This window comes from Mya arenaria, chromosome 3 (genome assembly GCF_026914265.1).
Source record: "Mya arenaria isolate MELC-2E11 chromosome 3, ASM2691426v1".
NCBI lineage: Eukaryota > Metazoa > Mollusca > Bivalvia > Myida > Myidae > Mya > Mya arenaria.
Window position 1 is genome coordinate 8,041,480 of NC_069124.1, and position 14,666 is coordinate 8,056,145.

At 35.5% G+C, this 14,666-nt stretch overlaps 1 protein-coding gene across 1 annotated transcript; it reads right to left on the minus strand.

Annotated features, from left to right (window-relative positions):
- Positions 1-1,543: 1,543 nt before the first annotated feature.
- LOC128228765 (location of vulva defective 1-like) lies at positions 1,544-13,939 on the minus strand. Its single transcript, XM_052940264.1, has 7 exons — positions 13,901-13,939; positions 7,186-7,334; positions 6,870-6,987; positions 4,890-5,029; positions 3,944-4,285; positions 3,587-3,769; positions 1,544-1,667 (listed from the first exon to the last, which is right to left on the minus strand). Exons 1-7 carry the CDS (start codon positions 13,937-13,939, stop codon positions 1,544-1,546), a joined length of 1,095 nt encoding a protein of 364 aa, XP_052796224.1.
- Between the last annotated feature and the right edge of the window lie 727 nt (positions 13,940-14,666).

Below are 14,666 nucleotides of genomic sequence, written 5' to 3' on the forward strand. Positions count from 1 at the left end.
TACAAGGTACCCTTACACTATTTGGTATGCTTTTCACAGGTAGGCATGCTACATAACAACTTTTTAGCAGTAGAGAACAATGAACTATGGAAGTAATGATACTTTATCTGGTTGGTTTACTATAAAATATAGATGGCTATAAAAGATGCCATAAATTTTTGAATAATTAATTATTCTGATAAATAGGCTTAAAGTAGTAAAATTAAACTGCAATTACAATGTAAAATGTCATCGGGCGAATACATAATTTCACAACAAAAAATGTTTAAGAATAGTTTGTGCGTTAGTGCTAAGGGACCTTGCTTTAATCAATCAATTTAATTCATACAACAGTGTAAGCGGTATTTTAAACAACAAAAACTGCTTTACTAATTAATTTATTAAACAAAAAACGTTATGCCCTCGACATTAAACATATATCAACATTTATATCGTCGAAATTGAGACCAACACAACACAGTTGATATATACGTAAAACAAATGAAATATACCGGTATGCATAATAATAATAATAATAATAATAATAATAATAATAATAATAATAATAATAATAATAATAATAATAATTATAATAATGATAATAATTATAATATATTGAAAATGTCCATAAAGTTCTAAAATTAAAAAAAAAATACTAACGGATAAACTGATTGGTTGATTATTTAATTATTTAATTATTTATTGATTGGTTGATTGATTGATTGATTGATTGATTGATTGATTGATTGATTGATTGATTGATACATTGGCTTGAATTAGTAAGTTCTTAAAGGGGTAAAACATTCCAATGTATAGGTAAAATTTGAAGAAAGTGACTTACATCTCAGTGGTTTTTATAACAACATTCCGTCAATATAACTGTATTTAACTTGTAACGAGAACATAGCAAAACAAAATTTAACAGGTACCGTAATTAAGTGTGTTAAATTTATGGCATTTATGTTGCAATGTATACTTCTGGATACAAGTTTGATAATGGTGTACTAGTAACCAAAATGACGAATGCATGTATAGGCGGTACATCATTAACAGGTACAAAAAACAAGCAGCAATGTGAACTCCGGAACATAGCCGGTGCTAACAAGCAGCAATGTGAACTCCGGAACATAGCCGGTGCTAACAAGCAGCAATGTGAACTCCGGAACATAGCCGGTGCTAACAAGCAAAATAAAGCATTCAAATTACAGACGCTTTTGAAGTAAAACACCCTTCCCAACAGTCACGTAAGTTACCTGACTTTCAGGAAATTTCTATTCCTCGCAAAAGGACAATTCTAAGATAAACCATTCCTGAAACATAACACTAGACCACTGAACACAACTAGAATTCTCTGTACACGACTTTCTTGGAAGTTCAAAGCACAAATTCTGTCCAGTCCATTTTCTGGTCATATAATCACTACAATATACTTTATACCGTAAATTTAAAGTTATATTTAGCACTTAAAAGCAAAACACTTGCTAAACTTATAGTATCTTAATACTCATATTTAAGAAGTATTGTTTCCAAACAAATCATTAAAACACATTGACTCGTTTCCAATTTAATGTTGTTCTGTTTCCATTGGAAGGTCTGCTCTTCCGGAAGTTCCATTTTCTGTGAATTCTTCAAAATTTCTCAACACCTTCGGATTGACGTTGTAAATTTCTTGTCTCTTCTGTAGTTTCCTGAAAGCATTTAATTTCATATACAGGTCATCATAAGTTAATAAATGGGCCGATTGTTCAGAACGTTGTAAAAGTTAAAAACGTGGTATATAACAATGGGCCAATTGTTCAGAACTTTGATAAAGTTTCCAAAGTGGTATATAACACTGGGCCAATTGTTCAGAACTTTGATAAAGTTAAAAACGTGGTATATAACATTGGACCGATTGTCCAGAACTTTGATAAAGTTAAAAACGTGGTATATAACATTGGACCGATTGTCCAGAACTTTGATAAAGTTAAAAACGTGATATATAACATTGGACCGATTGTCCAGAACTTTGATAAAGTTAAAAACGTGGTATATAACACTGGGCCAATTGTTCAGAACGTTGTAAAAGTTAAAAACGTGATATATAACATTGGACCGATTGTCCAGAACGTTGTAAAAGTTAAAAACGTGATATATAACATTGGGCCGATTGTTCAGAACGTTGTAAAAGTTAAAAACGTGATATATAACATTGGACCGATTGTCCAGAACTTTGATAAAGTTTCCAAAGTGGTATATAACACTGGGCCGATTGTTCAGAACGTTGTAAAAGTTAAAAACGTGATATATAACATTGGGCCGATTGTCCAGAACTTTGTTAAAGTTAAAAACGTGGTATATAACAATCGGCCGATTGTTCAGAACTTTGATAAAGTTAAAAACGTGATATATAACATTGGACCGATTGTCCAGAACTTTGATAAAGTTAAAAACGTGGTATATAACAATCGGCCGATTGTTCAGAACTTTGATAAAGTTAAAAACGTGATATATAACATTGGACCGATTGTCCAGAACTTTGTTAAAGTTTCCAACGTGGTATATAACATTGGGCCGATTGTCCAGAACTTTGATAAAGTTAAAAACGTGATATATAACATTGGGCCGATTGTCCAGAACTTTGATAAAGTTAAAAACGTGATATATAACATTGGGCCGATTGTCCAGAACTTTGATAAAGTTAAAAACGTGATATATAACATTGGACCGATTGTCCAGAACTTTGATAAAGTTAAAAACGTGATATATAACATTGGGCCGATTGTCCAGAACTTTGATAAAGTTAAAAACGTGATATATAACATTGGACCGATTGTCCAGAACTTTGATAAAGTTTCCAACGTGGTATATAACAATGGGCCGATTGTCCAGAACTTTGTTAAAGTTTCCAACGTGGTATATAACAATGGGCCGATTGTCCAGAACATTGATAAAGTTTCTAACGTATAAAGTTTCCAACGTATAAAGTTTCCAACGTGGTATATAACAATGGGCCGATTGTCCAGAACATTGATAAAGTTTCTAACGTATAAAGTTTCCAACGTGGTATATAACAATGGGCAAATTGTTCAGAACTTTGTTTAAGTTTACAACGTGATGAATAACGTTGGACCGATTGTCGAGAACTTTGATAAATGTAGCTAAATCGGTACAATGTTATTCATCACGTTGCTAACTTTAAATATGAAAATTCTCGACAATCGGTCCAATGTTATATATTACAGTTCCATATCATTTAAGATATTTCTGTAACGTTTTTAGGTCTAATTTAAAAAAAAAGTTTTTTAAATAGGTTCCCTTGTTTATATTTCTTGCTATGACGAGCATTGAATTATTATTAAAGCCTATTATTACAATAGACATATTAAATTGATCACAAGTTGCAAAATAAAATACATGCACTTGAATAATGATCTCTTTAATTTGATAAGAGACATAAATAATGTAGGAGCTTCATGACAGAAGGCGGGTGCACAAGTCTGACAATATTTATTTAAGCAGAGGAAAATCAGTGAAAATAGCCCTGCCCCACCCCTCATCCTTCCAATCCCGTAAATTGCATATAGAATTCAACAAAACATAACTGAATATATGTTTTTCAACTTACTTTTGCCGGTTAAAGTAACATATAAATCCGGTAGCGGCGAACACCGCCACGGCTCCAAGAATACCGCCGACGATGGCCGGCCAGTAGGCGGCGTTGTTGTCATCGATCTGACTAGTGCCGTCAGTGGGATCCCGCGTCATGCCTTTGGGTGTCGTTTTCGCAGCTGTTTGTGTGGGTGTGGCACTTAAGGTCGTTGTTTGCTTTCTAGTTGTTGTTGGTGTGTTTGCTGGAGTGGCCGTAGACGTAGTCGTGCTGGTTGGTCTTACCGTTGTTGTCGTTGAAGGACGCTTGGTTGTTGTTGTTGGTGGTGTTGTTGTAGTTGTTTTTGTTGTTGTTGTTGTTGATGTTGATGTTGACGTTTTCGCTGGAGTGGGTGTAGACGTGGTCATGCTGGTTGGTGTTACCGTTGTTGTCGTAGAAGGACGCATGCTTGTTGTTGTTGATGTTGTTGTTGTTGTTGACGTGGTAGGATCCTCGGTCGTAGTCGAATCCACTATTTCAGTTGTTGTATCTTGCATCGTTGTGGTCGTTGGAGCTGTTGTCTCTGTGGTAACTGTGGTCTCCTCTGTCGTGACCGTGTCGGGAAAGTACGTTACCGTTGAGGACGGGGTCTGACAAGTGTCGGTCAGGTTACTGTCGACACAGTCGCCAACATTCTCGTGTCCTTTTCCGCACATGTACCGCGTTATAAACGTGGCTCTGAAAAACACGTGGTAATGTGGTCAATCTTTCGGTAAGCAAAAACTCAATGTCAGCACAACAGTGTGTATCTGCATGCAACCTTTTGGTCTACCAAGCCTCTTAATCTCAGAGTTGAGTTCGACCTTTGTTTTATCACGCGCCCATCTTTAAAATGAAGGTCGTGGGGTGTGATAATATTATTTTGGTATCAACCTCTCACCCAAAAGTTATTTGGCTCGACCTTCACAAGGGTTCCTCTCATATTGACCCCTTTAAAGATACCCTGGGTCCATTTCCACTAACATCTTTAGTCTGAGTTTGAGAATGCAAACTCAAAATTTTAAAATTTGAATTGTACTCACTTGTTTTTAGAAGAGTAGTAATGATACTACTGGTCATATATGTTGCAAATATCAAAATTAACAATTATATACACATTTTAGTAAATACTATTTTGGACCAAATATTCCTACTTAACTAAAGGAAAATGATTATATTTAATCATTCGCTTTTCTGGGCCTTGGTTTCAAACGCAAGACGTTAGTTAATATGCACCGATTGGTTTCCAGCTCTTTTAAATTAGAATGAACTTATATTTTCAATGGCAACCCTTCATACTTACGAGGCGCTATTGTTAGTTGTAATTGTCTGGTTCATGAACCAAACACGGGGAAAGGAATCCGTATATGTCACCATAAATTCGTCCACAACGTCACTGGAGTTACTCCCCTTGTACACCTTAACCGTCACGTTAACGTCACACTGCAACAACAGAACATAGAATTAGTTATTTAGGTTGATGATTGAATACCACGATGTACAAGAGGTATATGCTATGTGAAGCTTATTAGACTCATGAGGCCTCTGGTTCCAGCCTCCGGAAACCGGAAACTTATATATGCGTTCTAAGGTGCTTATTCGACTATAGACGCTAGGTTGTGACTGCGCGTATTGGTTGGACAATCACAGTGTTGCTCATAAATGCGAAGGACTCCAAGGGTACTTTGACCAGCCCAATTGCGTTCATATCCACGATAATGACATTAATCCAGCAATTCATAACTTATATTTAAACCAGTAGTTCATAATTTCATTCAATACTTGTTTAAAAAATACTTCATTTCGTTTAGGAAATCCTCACAGTAAACCTTTCTCACCCATTCGGTTAATAGAACGATCCGAGTGTAACCGGAAACATTTATTCAAATGACGTCAGAATAACGCGAAAGAAGATCAACCGCTTGAAATTACTTTTAAAGCTGCACTCTCACAGATATACCATTTTTCGACTTTTTTAGTATTATTTTTTTGTCTTGAAAAGAGAAAGTGTTTGTGTTAATATCGACAAACCAATGATATAAGATTGCTGACAAAAAATCAGAAAGTAGAGTTTTATATTTCCGTTCGAAAATTTATGTTTTATGGCTTAAACCGTTCCTTGCGATTTAAGAAAAATGCACAAAACATCTATTTTCGAACTTAAATATAAAAATCTGCTATCTATTATTTTTTTTTGTCAGCAGTCGTATATAACTGTTTTTCATGGATTTTCGTAAAAATTGGCTCGTTCCAAGACAAAAAAAATAAGAAAAGTTGTCAAAACAAAACGTTCAATCTGTGAGAGTGCAGCTTTAAACGTATTTCAATTGAAACATTTATCGCAACAATAAATTTAACATATCATATCATAACACTTTCTATTTAGTATTTATTGTTTGTGGAACCTGCTGACACAATACAAACAATAACAAAATAAAAAATGTTCATGTATATTGACATGCGGCGATTAGCGATCCGAACATATCCGAAGATGTTGCGTTGATCGGATGATAACTGCAATTGCCGATTTCAAGGCAGTTCATTTAAGCAATGGAAGTTGAGGTGGAAATGTTGCATGATTTTCCTCGCTCGAACTCACCTTCTTAAAGCAATTTACAAGGATGTTTACCGCCTAGTAGTTGTAAATTTTAAGGAGGCTCGCTTATGTTTTGCAAAAAGCATTTTTATGACGAAATAAAGTGTGGTATCCAGGAGTAAAATAATTATAATAAAGTGTTTTCAGATGCATAACCGTGGAAAGAAAATAAGTCCAAAAACATGAGCGGGATCTCTCACGTCTTATCGAAACATTTAAGTTAATACATATTACGATAACATTACATAACAATGGTAAGTCGTCATTATGTTAAAGAAATAGTTCCTACACCGACTATCCGACCTACTAGCGCGAGTTATGTACAATATCAATCATGTTGGTAGCGGGTAATGCACTTGGTGTGTACCATGTTATCAACCTGCCGTGCAATATGTTGCGTGCGTAAAAGTGATTAGCGCTGTAGTTAATCGATACGCTAGTTACTGCACGGTACTGCGGTTTGCCTTTTTGAAAGAATCAACTACCCTACAGTACAGTTAAATGAAATAACTAAATTTGAACTAATTTTTTTTAAGATGTCACCAAAATAAAAAAATGTGAGAAAGTCCCTTTATGATTTAAGTATGACATACGACTTGTATACGTACTCATAAACACTTTAACACTATGCGCCACATATATATACAATTAACCATATACAATGATTCTAACAAAAACACCACTCACCTCCCATCTTGTGAAGTTGTAGCTTAAAGGGTTGGGGAATTGATCCTCATGGTCGATTACAGTGGCATCGGACGGTGTTAACGCAGCTGGTGAACGCCATTCCTTACCCGCAGATGACCTTAAAGATATAAATACACCTAAAAAAATGAAGTGCAAATCAAAAGTTTTGTTTATTTCTCAAACTACCAGTGCCTTTTAATGTGTTTAACTAAATAATCGTGCATCAATATTATTACCCTTTAGTAAAACACATCTCGAAATAAACACATTTACCAAATCTTTAGCCAGATTGTACTCAAAGCCAGACTGTACTCACGAGTTGAGGCCCGTCACTACAACCCCAAACGAGAGCGAACACACACATTCCTCAGGCCGTGTTTCATTTTTACAGCAGTCAATGAGTGCTTGATTCTCATACTTTTGCAGGCTAACGTAAAATGTCCCATCTCCTGCTCCGAGCTCCACCTGTAAAATGGCAGATAAACTGTACAACCAGATGCGATATATCTTATAATACTACATGTCTAACACTGTATAACGTCATGCCTAACTATGTATAACATCGTGTATTACTACTCGCAAACCATTATAGAACAAGGTACACATATGAACTTCACATTTCACTGCTTTATATTAAAGTAAATTACTTAATTATATGATATCACATGATATATAATGACTTCATACATTATGATAAACTGTTTCCGGTCTATAAATAAATAGGTCAATGTGTCGTATTATTCTGTCTTCGAAATTTGCTCATCGTTGCGAAGTTTCTCATTTGTTTATTCTGGTACAAATATAAACTCCCACTTAACACCGCCGTGACCTTTTCAATAGGTCAAACATAAAGGTTGGTGCATGCCACGCTTATTAGTATCTTTTACTGTGATTTGTTATAAATAATTCTCTTTCGGACACTTTAAAACATATCCGCCAAACCATTTGATAAGCTTTGTTGCAACACCTCGGCCATTATCCAACATAATTGAGTCTATCTCGAAGCTTGCCGGAGATGACCGAGTCGTTACGATTGGATCCACTGGTCCAGATTTACACGTGTTGTATCATCGCGCTAGTACAGGGACGAAGGGTAAACGGAAGTCAGCGACGACGATTAACAGATCATAGAACATACATGGAACATTCCATCGGCGTGGCTCTCATAATTTGAAATAAGTTCTTTGACAGTTTTACATTGAGCGGTTGGGCATGACTTATATGGACATGTGTTAGCCTTGTTGGGCTATGTGTTGTTTTTGCCGTTGGGCCCACATGTCCATAAAGTGTCCATATCAGTTAAAGAAAAAAAGACATTTTGTAATTTTGAACAATACTCTATTCTTTAAAGTATATCCTCAGCGTTACCGCACACAGAAATTGTTTTCGCACAAATGTTATATTAAATATTAAATGTTAACGTAGAAAGTAAGCATGCCATAACCGCTAATAAGTTGGCCGTCATCTTAGTAGACTTGCCGTTTGTGTGTTGCATGTATGGTGTTATTCAAAGAGCCATGGCATCTACTTTCAAACCATTAAATGAAACCCATGTTATCGAATAGATGGTGTTTTGTGTATTTACTTAATGACTCTTAATAGTAATAAAGGTGTCATAATTGGTTTCCTTAGTAGACTTGCAGTGTGTATGTTGCATGTATAGTGTTATTCAAACCATTTAATGAAACCCATGTTATCGAATAGATGGTGTTTTGTTTATTTACTTAATGGCACTTAAAAGTAATTGTAGTCCGATAACATGTATAATATAAGTATTTACATACAAACATGTATATCGAAAGACAAGTACTTAGTTTCACTATTAATTTACTCACCATGCAAATGTATATTGACATAAGTTAAAAGCTACATCAACCCTACGCTCTGAAATTGGAGGACGCCGATTACTATAAACGACAATTTTTCTATTTATATCAATACATTCAACATTTGTACGTAAAGTCTAATTCTTTAACAAATCTAGCTGTGAATAAACGAGCTTTTAACCTCCGTTTTAGCGAAAGTACCTGTAAAGGTCACTGATGGACACATTTGTCATCCCTGCTAACGAATTAACTTTTCAGTGTTCAACCTCATTAAAGAAAGGAAAATGATAACATTGGCAAATATCCCACCATTCTCCTTCGCTAAATGGAATGTAGGTATTTAAAACAATTAAGTAAGGATCTTTAAAACCCATCAGGCGACTTTGCGGGACCCCAAAGAGGTGTACACTCGTTATCAGAGAGACTGGGTACCGCAAATTCCTCCGCTTGATGGATCGGTGTTTAATCAGAATCCGGCAGCGTGTTCGCTTCTCAGGTCATGAAACATTCCTCAAAATGATGACCATTGGTCGGATACCAAGGAATGTATCCCCGGGAACAATTGGGACCCGGCAAATTTCATTAAGGACCCATTCATGTCGTGCGGATCGGTACATGAGAGTTTACAAACTTTCTCACAGAATGAAGTAGTCCCTGTTGCGTTTCTGGTGGAAAGATACACAAAACTGTACGATAAAGTCAAGTCCCGAACTCGTTTGATCTCCTATGGCATCTGTAGAAACTAAGTTGGCTGATAATATAAATATTTGTCAAGGATGACACGTTTTAAATAAACTAATGTTTGAGGTTGAAACTATTTATAATATGAGTTAATGACGCATCATGCGCTGAGCAAGAGTAATCTAAAATCCTCGCCTGACTCCTTGTATGTTGAGTAGGTAGACCATTCACCAATATCATATTTTGAAATACTATTATAAAATGTAGATCATGTTATGCATTCCTGCATTTACAAGTGGCCTTTGACGATTGGGTTAAACAATTATATTTATGACTAAAGCGTTACTAACGGTTTAAAAAATGCATAAAGCATCAATTTTTGTACTTAAATATAAAACTCTGCGGTCCTATTTTTGTCAGCAGTCTTATATGACTGTTTTCCATGCATTTTCGCATACATTGGCTCGTTCCAAGACAAAAAATAAAAAATAAAAGTTGTCGAAACGTTCAATCTGTGAGAGTGCAGCTTTAAAGCAGAGGGAGATATTTAGTATGAAGGAGAAACAATACCATAGTCTTCTGATTTCTCGTGGTATAGCAATATTTTTCAAGTTTGTCAGAACATACATTATACATTATTTTCCTTTCTTTGTTATGGTATCATGAGAAACCTTGTATGAAACGACTGTTTATATAGTTAAAGCGAAGGAGAATGGTGGGACCTTTGCCAATGCTATCATTTTAAGTTTACTTTTTATTTCAATATGGGAGAGAAAAAAGTTATAAAATATGCTGAAATGCACCTTTTTTGGCTACAAATTGTTACAATGGTCTTGAAACAGTAACCCCAAACCAACATGCAAATAGTTTATGATATATATATTCGGTTCTTAGGGAGGGGCGCATGTCAAAAAGTTACACCCCCTCTAACGTCACCTCCTGGAGCCGCCCCTGTTGAGTACTAAACATTTCCCAGTATTACCCTCTTATAGCAAGCAAGGGATATATTATTATTGTCGTTTTCAAACGTCGCGTTCGGGGATTGAACCCAGGACATTCGCACCCGAATAAGACGCTTTACCGCTGAGTTAACGGGCGGTCTACATTGTAAGTGTAGCAGTGTTTCTTTTTTGGGACTACTTCACTCAGTGAAATATCTTGTAAACACTCGCGTTGTGTATCAATCCGCACGATACGAAGTTCCCCATTCATTGGTGATTCCCTTTAAATGGATTCTCTTTGTTTACACCATATTCTCACATTAACGCGAGCTTACGGAAAAGAAAACGATTCAAATTTCAGGAGGTGTGCATTTAGGGGGCACTTTATGTCGTGCGGATTAACATTTGAGTGTTTACAAGAGTCTTGTTGCAATCTAAGTTGTCCTTATACTGCCCGATGCGCCTATTTTCCTCTCGTTTGATCTGTCATGACATCATTGGTTAATATTTCAAACATAAGTCAAGAATGACAAACTTACCAATTAACTTCGAGGGTGTAATAATGAATCTTATGAGTAAATGGCTCGGTTTTCTGCGTACACGAGGTATGTGATATGCTCGCCTGGCTCCACGTTTATAGTGAGTTAACCACTACCAAAGTTTCTCTTCCGGAAACAATGGGTACATCCTGACAACAAGGGAATTGGCACGGAATAATTTATTTTCATGATTTGTAACGAATGACTATATCAACTGTTGCACCATCAAAATACCTTAAACTTACGGGTAAAACCAAGTTTATTGCAAAAACAGTTACACCCTATATATGAGATTTGATCTCATTGGTGAACATTGTTGATGTGCAAAATAATCTTTAAGTGTTTTGTCGTTGAAGAGGTTATACGAAATTACTGAAAACACTTAATGTCCAGCCTCATACTGCAAAACACGGAACATGAAATCAGAACTGTTTTGCAATGACGTCAAGAGGGATTATATTGTCAAACTAAGTGAGAATCTACCATTTTATAGTTCGAGCGTCATTATGTGGTAATTCTTCAGTTCCAGAATATACATTTTTTTATATTCCCTGTAAAAAAATATTATTGTTTTAATTCCAGCATAGTATACATATGTCAATTCTGGTATTATATTTTATAACATGTTTGGTTAAATGATAAACTATATGTATATTATATACATGTTTGGTTAAATAAAAAACTTTGTAGTGTGTCCGTGTCCGTGCGGGCGTGCGTGCGTGCGTGCGTGCGTGCGTGTGTATGTGTGTGTGTTATTCTACTATACAGATTAATGTTGTTCTTGTTGTTGTTGTTGTTTCTGCATAAACAATGTCATCAAATCACTATTACCAGTCCACATTATTCATAATTTATCATATTTTATTGCATGACGATACATTTACGTTGTTACATAAGTTATGGAACCAAATTTCATTTGAGCCCTTGCATTGGTATGGGACTAGTGTGTTCTATAACTAAAAAAGGGTGGCTTCTAATAAAAGATCTTCTAATGCAATAAATAAAAATAGAAATAGTAGAAAACAGAATCATAGATTGTCTGATGCACTATTGAACTAACATTTCAAAATAGTTCAATTTAAGACAAGCACATTTCTACGACCACAGGAATGTGTGGCTGTCTCAATATTTTTACGATGGTTGACATTATCTGTAAGTTTTTGTAGTTGATTTCCATGTAAATGCAATTGAACGCTTGTCCGTGGTTACGAAATTGATCTAAATTCAGCCTACACAGTTATCAATTTGGCATTTGTAGTTAAGTCAACGATCGCACGATATAGAATATAGATTGAAACATTTCGATTGCAGCATAAAAAGTATCATCCAAAAGTATTTAGTCACTCCAAATTAGTGCCATTCGTTTCCTTGCATGACAACTACATGTAGAAACAGAAGGGCATGTGTAAAACAGTTCCAGTGGCTTATCTAGTGGACCTAATTGCTTCTATTAATGCTTTGCAACAGGCCGGGGGTAGGGGTTGGGGTGGGGACGGGGGTAGAAAAAAAACTTGCAAACTGTGTTGTAAAATCTCGCTCCTGGAGCAAATACATTTGTCAAAATCCAGGGTGTCGGAGTGGTTTCAGACGCTGTCAAAAGTTCTCTAAATGACTCCGGATTGTACAAAACATCGGTAAACCGCTAAAGGGTCAATTCGTAATATACAGATAAGAAAATGCAGTTTCCTCCCAAACTGTTTATGTTTGAAAAGTCTGTGTCCTTCACTTTTGATCTGCTGTGGTATATTTTGCAACTCCGGGAAAGTATTGGCATATATAACATAGTGACAGTCGTTGCATGCCGGTATATACAAATTATATTCAATTCATTAGTCATGAAAAGTATTACAAATGTAAGGAGAACTTAAAGTTAATTATTTATGAGTAAACGTCCTTTCTCCCTGATAAGGACAATGACAAATGCTCGTCTAACATTAGACCATTTACATACGTAGGGTAGGACGTTAAAATCATGTGGCTCTTAATACTTCAAGAAGCCACCCTGATAACAGGGACATTGGTACGAAATGAATTGTTTGAATGAGACATTGTGCTTAATTGATGTTGACTTAAAAAAATGAAATTTTGGGTTTGACCAAAACAGCCTCTTTGGCTAGGATGGGTGTGTTACTGTAATCCCGAGACTGTAGTTGAAACTATGATGACAATTCCAGTATCCAAACACTTAATACCTGTCTATAACAGAGCTTATCAAAAGCTATTTTATAAATTTAAAATATATTTAAAATATTTAAAAGTTTTGTTTAAACTATTTGAACGGATACAGATGACGTTTATAACATTTTGAAGTCGATATACGCATGGAGTTTAGTTTATGTATGAATCAAAACGCAAAACAGTTTATAAACTGATACACCAATGTTTTTGTATACTTAGATGCCCATATATAGTAAGCTATTTTAGTAAAAGATATATTGTTCACCTCCAAGATTGTATCTTTATCCGTGATTGACCATTGTACAAACTGTGTTTATATCATCACGAAGAATTTAAATGAAGATGAAATATACTTCAATCTCACGAGTTAATTATATCAGGAAGTGGCTAATAAAGAACACATTAAATAACAAACACTTTCAAATCATTATTACGTTCTCTGAAAACATAGCAAAGTAGATAATAAGGAATAGGTTTGTTGCTAAGAGAAGGCTCAATCAGGTAAAAGCATATATCAACACCCTCGAATAACTTATAAACAAAACAAACTAGATGGACCTTTAGGGCGAATTCTCATGAAATTGTAGACTTACTATCTTCTGTTTTCCTCTTTCGCACGCCGACACAACCTTCTTTTTAGATTCAGTCAAACACTTAAATTACACCAGTTTACTTAAGAGGGAATTTTTAATGAGAAGTGGCTAACAGTTGTGGCATGTTCCAATATATTGCTGCAAACTGTATTGGCAGAGCTTAACTTCACCAGGAAGACGTTTTGGTTTGTTTTCTGCTTAGTTTGCAGCTTCCCTCACGCGGTATTGTGCTACCGAACATCATGGCCTCACTTGCCATTATCACTTGCATACCTTCACACCACTCGTTTTGAAGGACAGACATGTGCCCATGTTTACAACGGCGGGTCTTTTGGACGGCTCAAAATTCTCTCAACTCAGACTCAGAGAAGCAAATGATCTAAACGTTAATCTGTTCATTTTATACTCTTCACAATGTATAGTTAACCAGCAGACTTGTATGAAGTATGTTATATGTTTTGAAAACAACAACAGGGTTCTCCATCTTCCGAACACGGAGCCTCAGGGACATCTCAATAAAGATCTTAATCGATTTTAGTCGTAATTTGAAATTATCTTTAGGGTATGTTTTGGTAATAAACTAGTTTTGGTTTTATGTCGGTTCATGAAGTGTGTTTTTGTTTTGATAGTTTCAAATAAAATGAAAAACAGTTTTATCATTTGTTTTGCGAAAATTGAAACTGGTTTTTGAAACTATCGAAACCGTCTTCGGAGGTGGTTTCGTCTGTTCGTTTAACCCGAAAACTAGATCACTTTGAAAAAAAAAACATTATGGACAGTGATCCACCACATGTGTTGAAACACTATTTTGAAACAGATTTCCAAACCGCCGAAACCCTTGAAACCAAAACTTAAACTAGTTCGGTATCAACAAAAACGCCCTAAGGGTCATGGTTTCATTATTTTGCTACATATGTTAGTGAACTGAAGATTAGCCAGCATTTAACATAAATACGGAGTTGAGGAAATACAACAATCAATGTGTTGCCATCTGTGACGTTTATACTTTATACAGATTTAAGATCATTGTAGTTTCGAC

Bases quoted from the DNA above. Each gene is read 5' to 3' on its own strand.
- LOC128228765 (XM_052940264.1), bottom strand. From the start codon at position 13,939: ATGGGCACATGTCTGTCCTTCAAAACGAGTGGTGTGAAG. The intron at 3,770-3,943 runs GTCAACATCAAC...AACGACCTTAAG, and splicing joins ACACCCACTCCAGCGAAAAC to TGCCACACCCACACAAACAG. The intron at 1,668-3,586 runs GTAAGTTGAAAA...AAATGCTTTCAG, and splicing joins TGTTACTTTAACCGGCAAAA to GAAACTACAGAAGAGACAAG.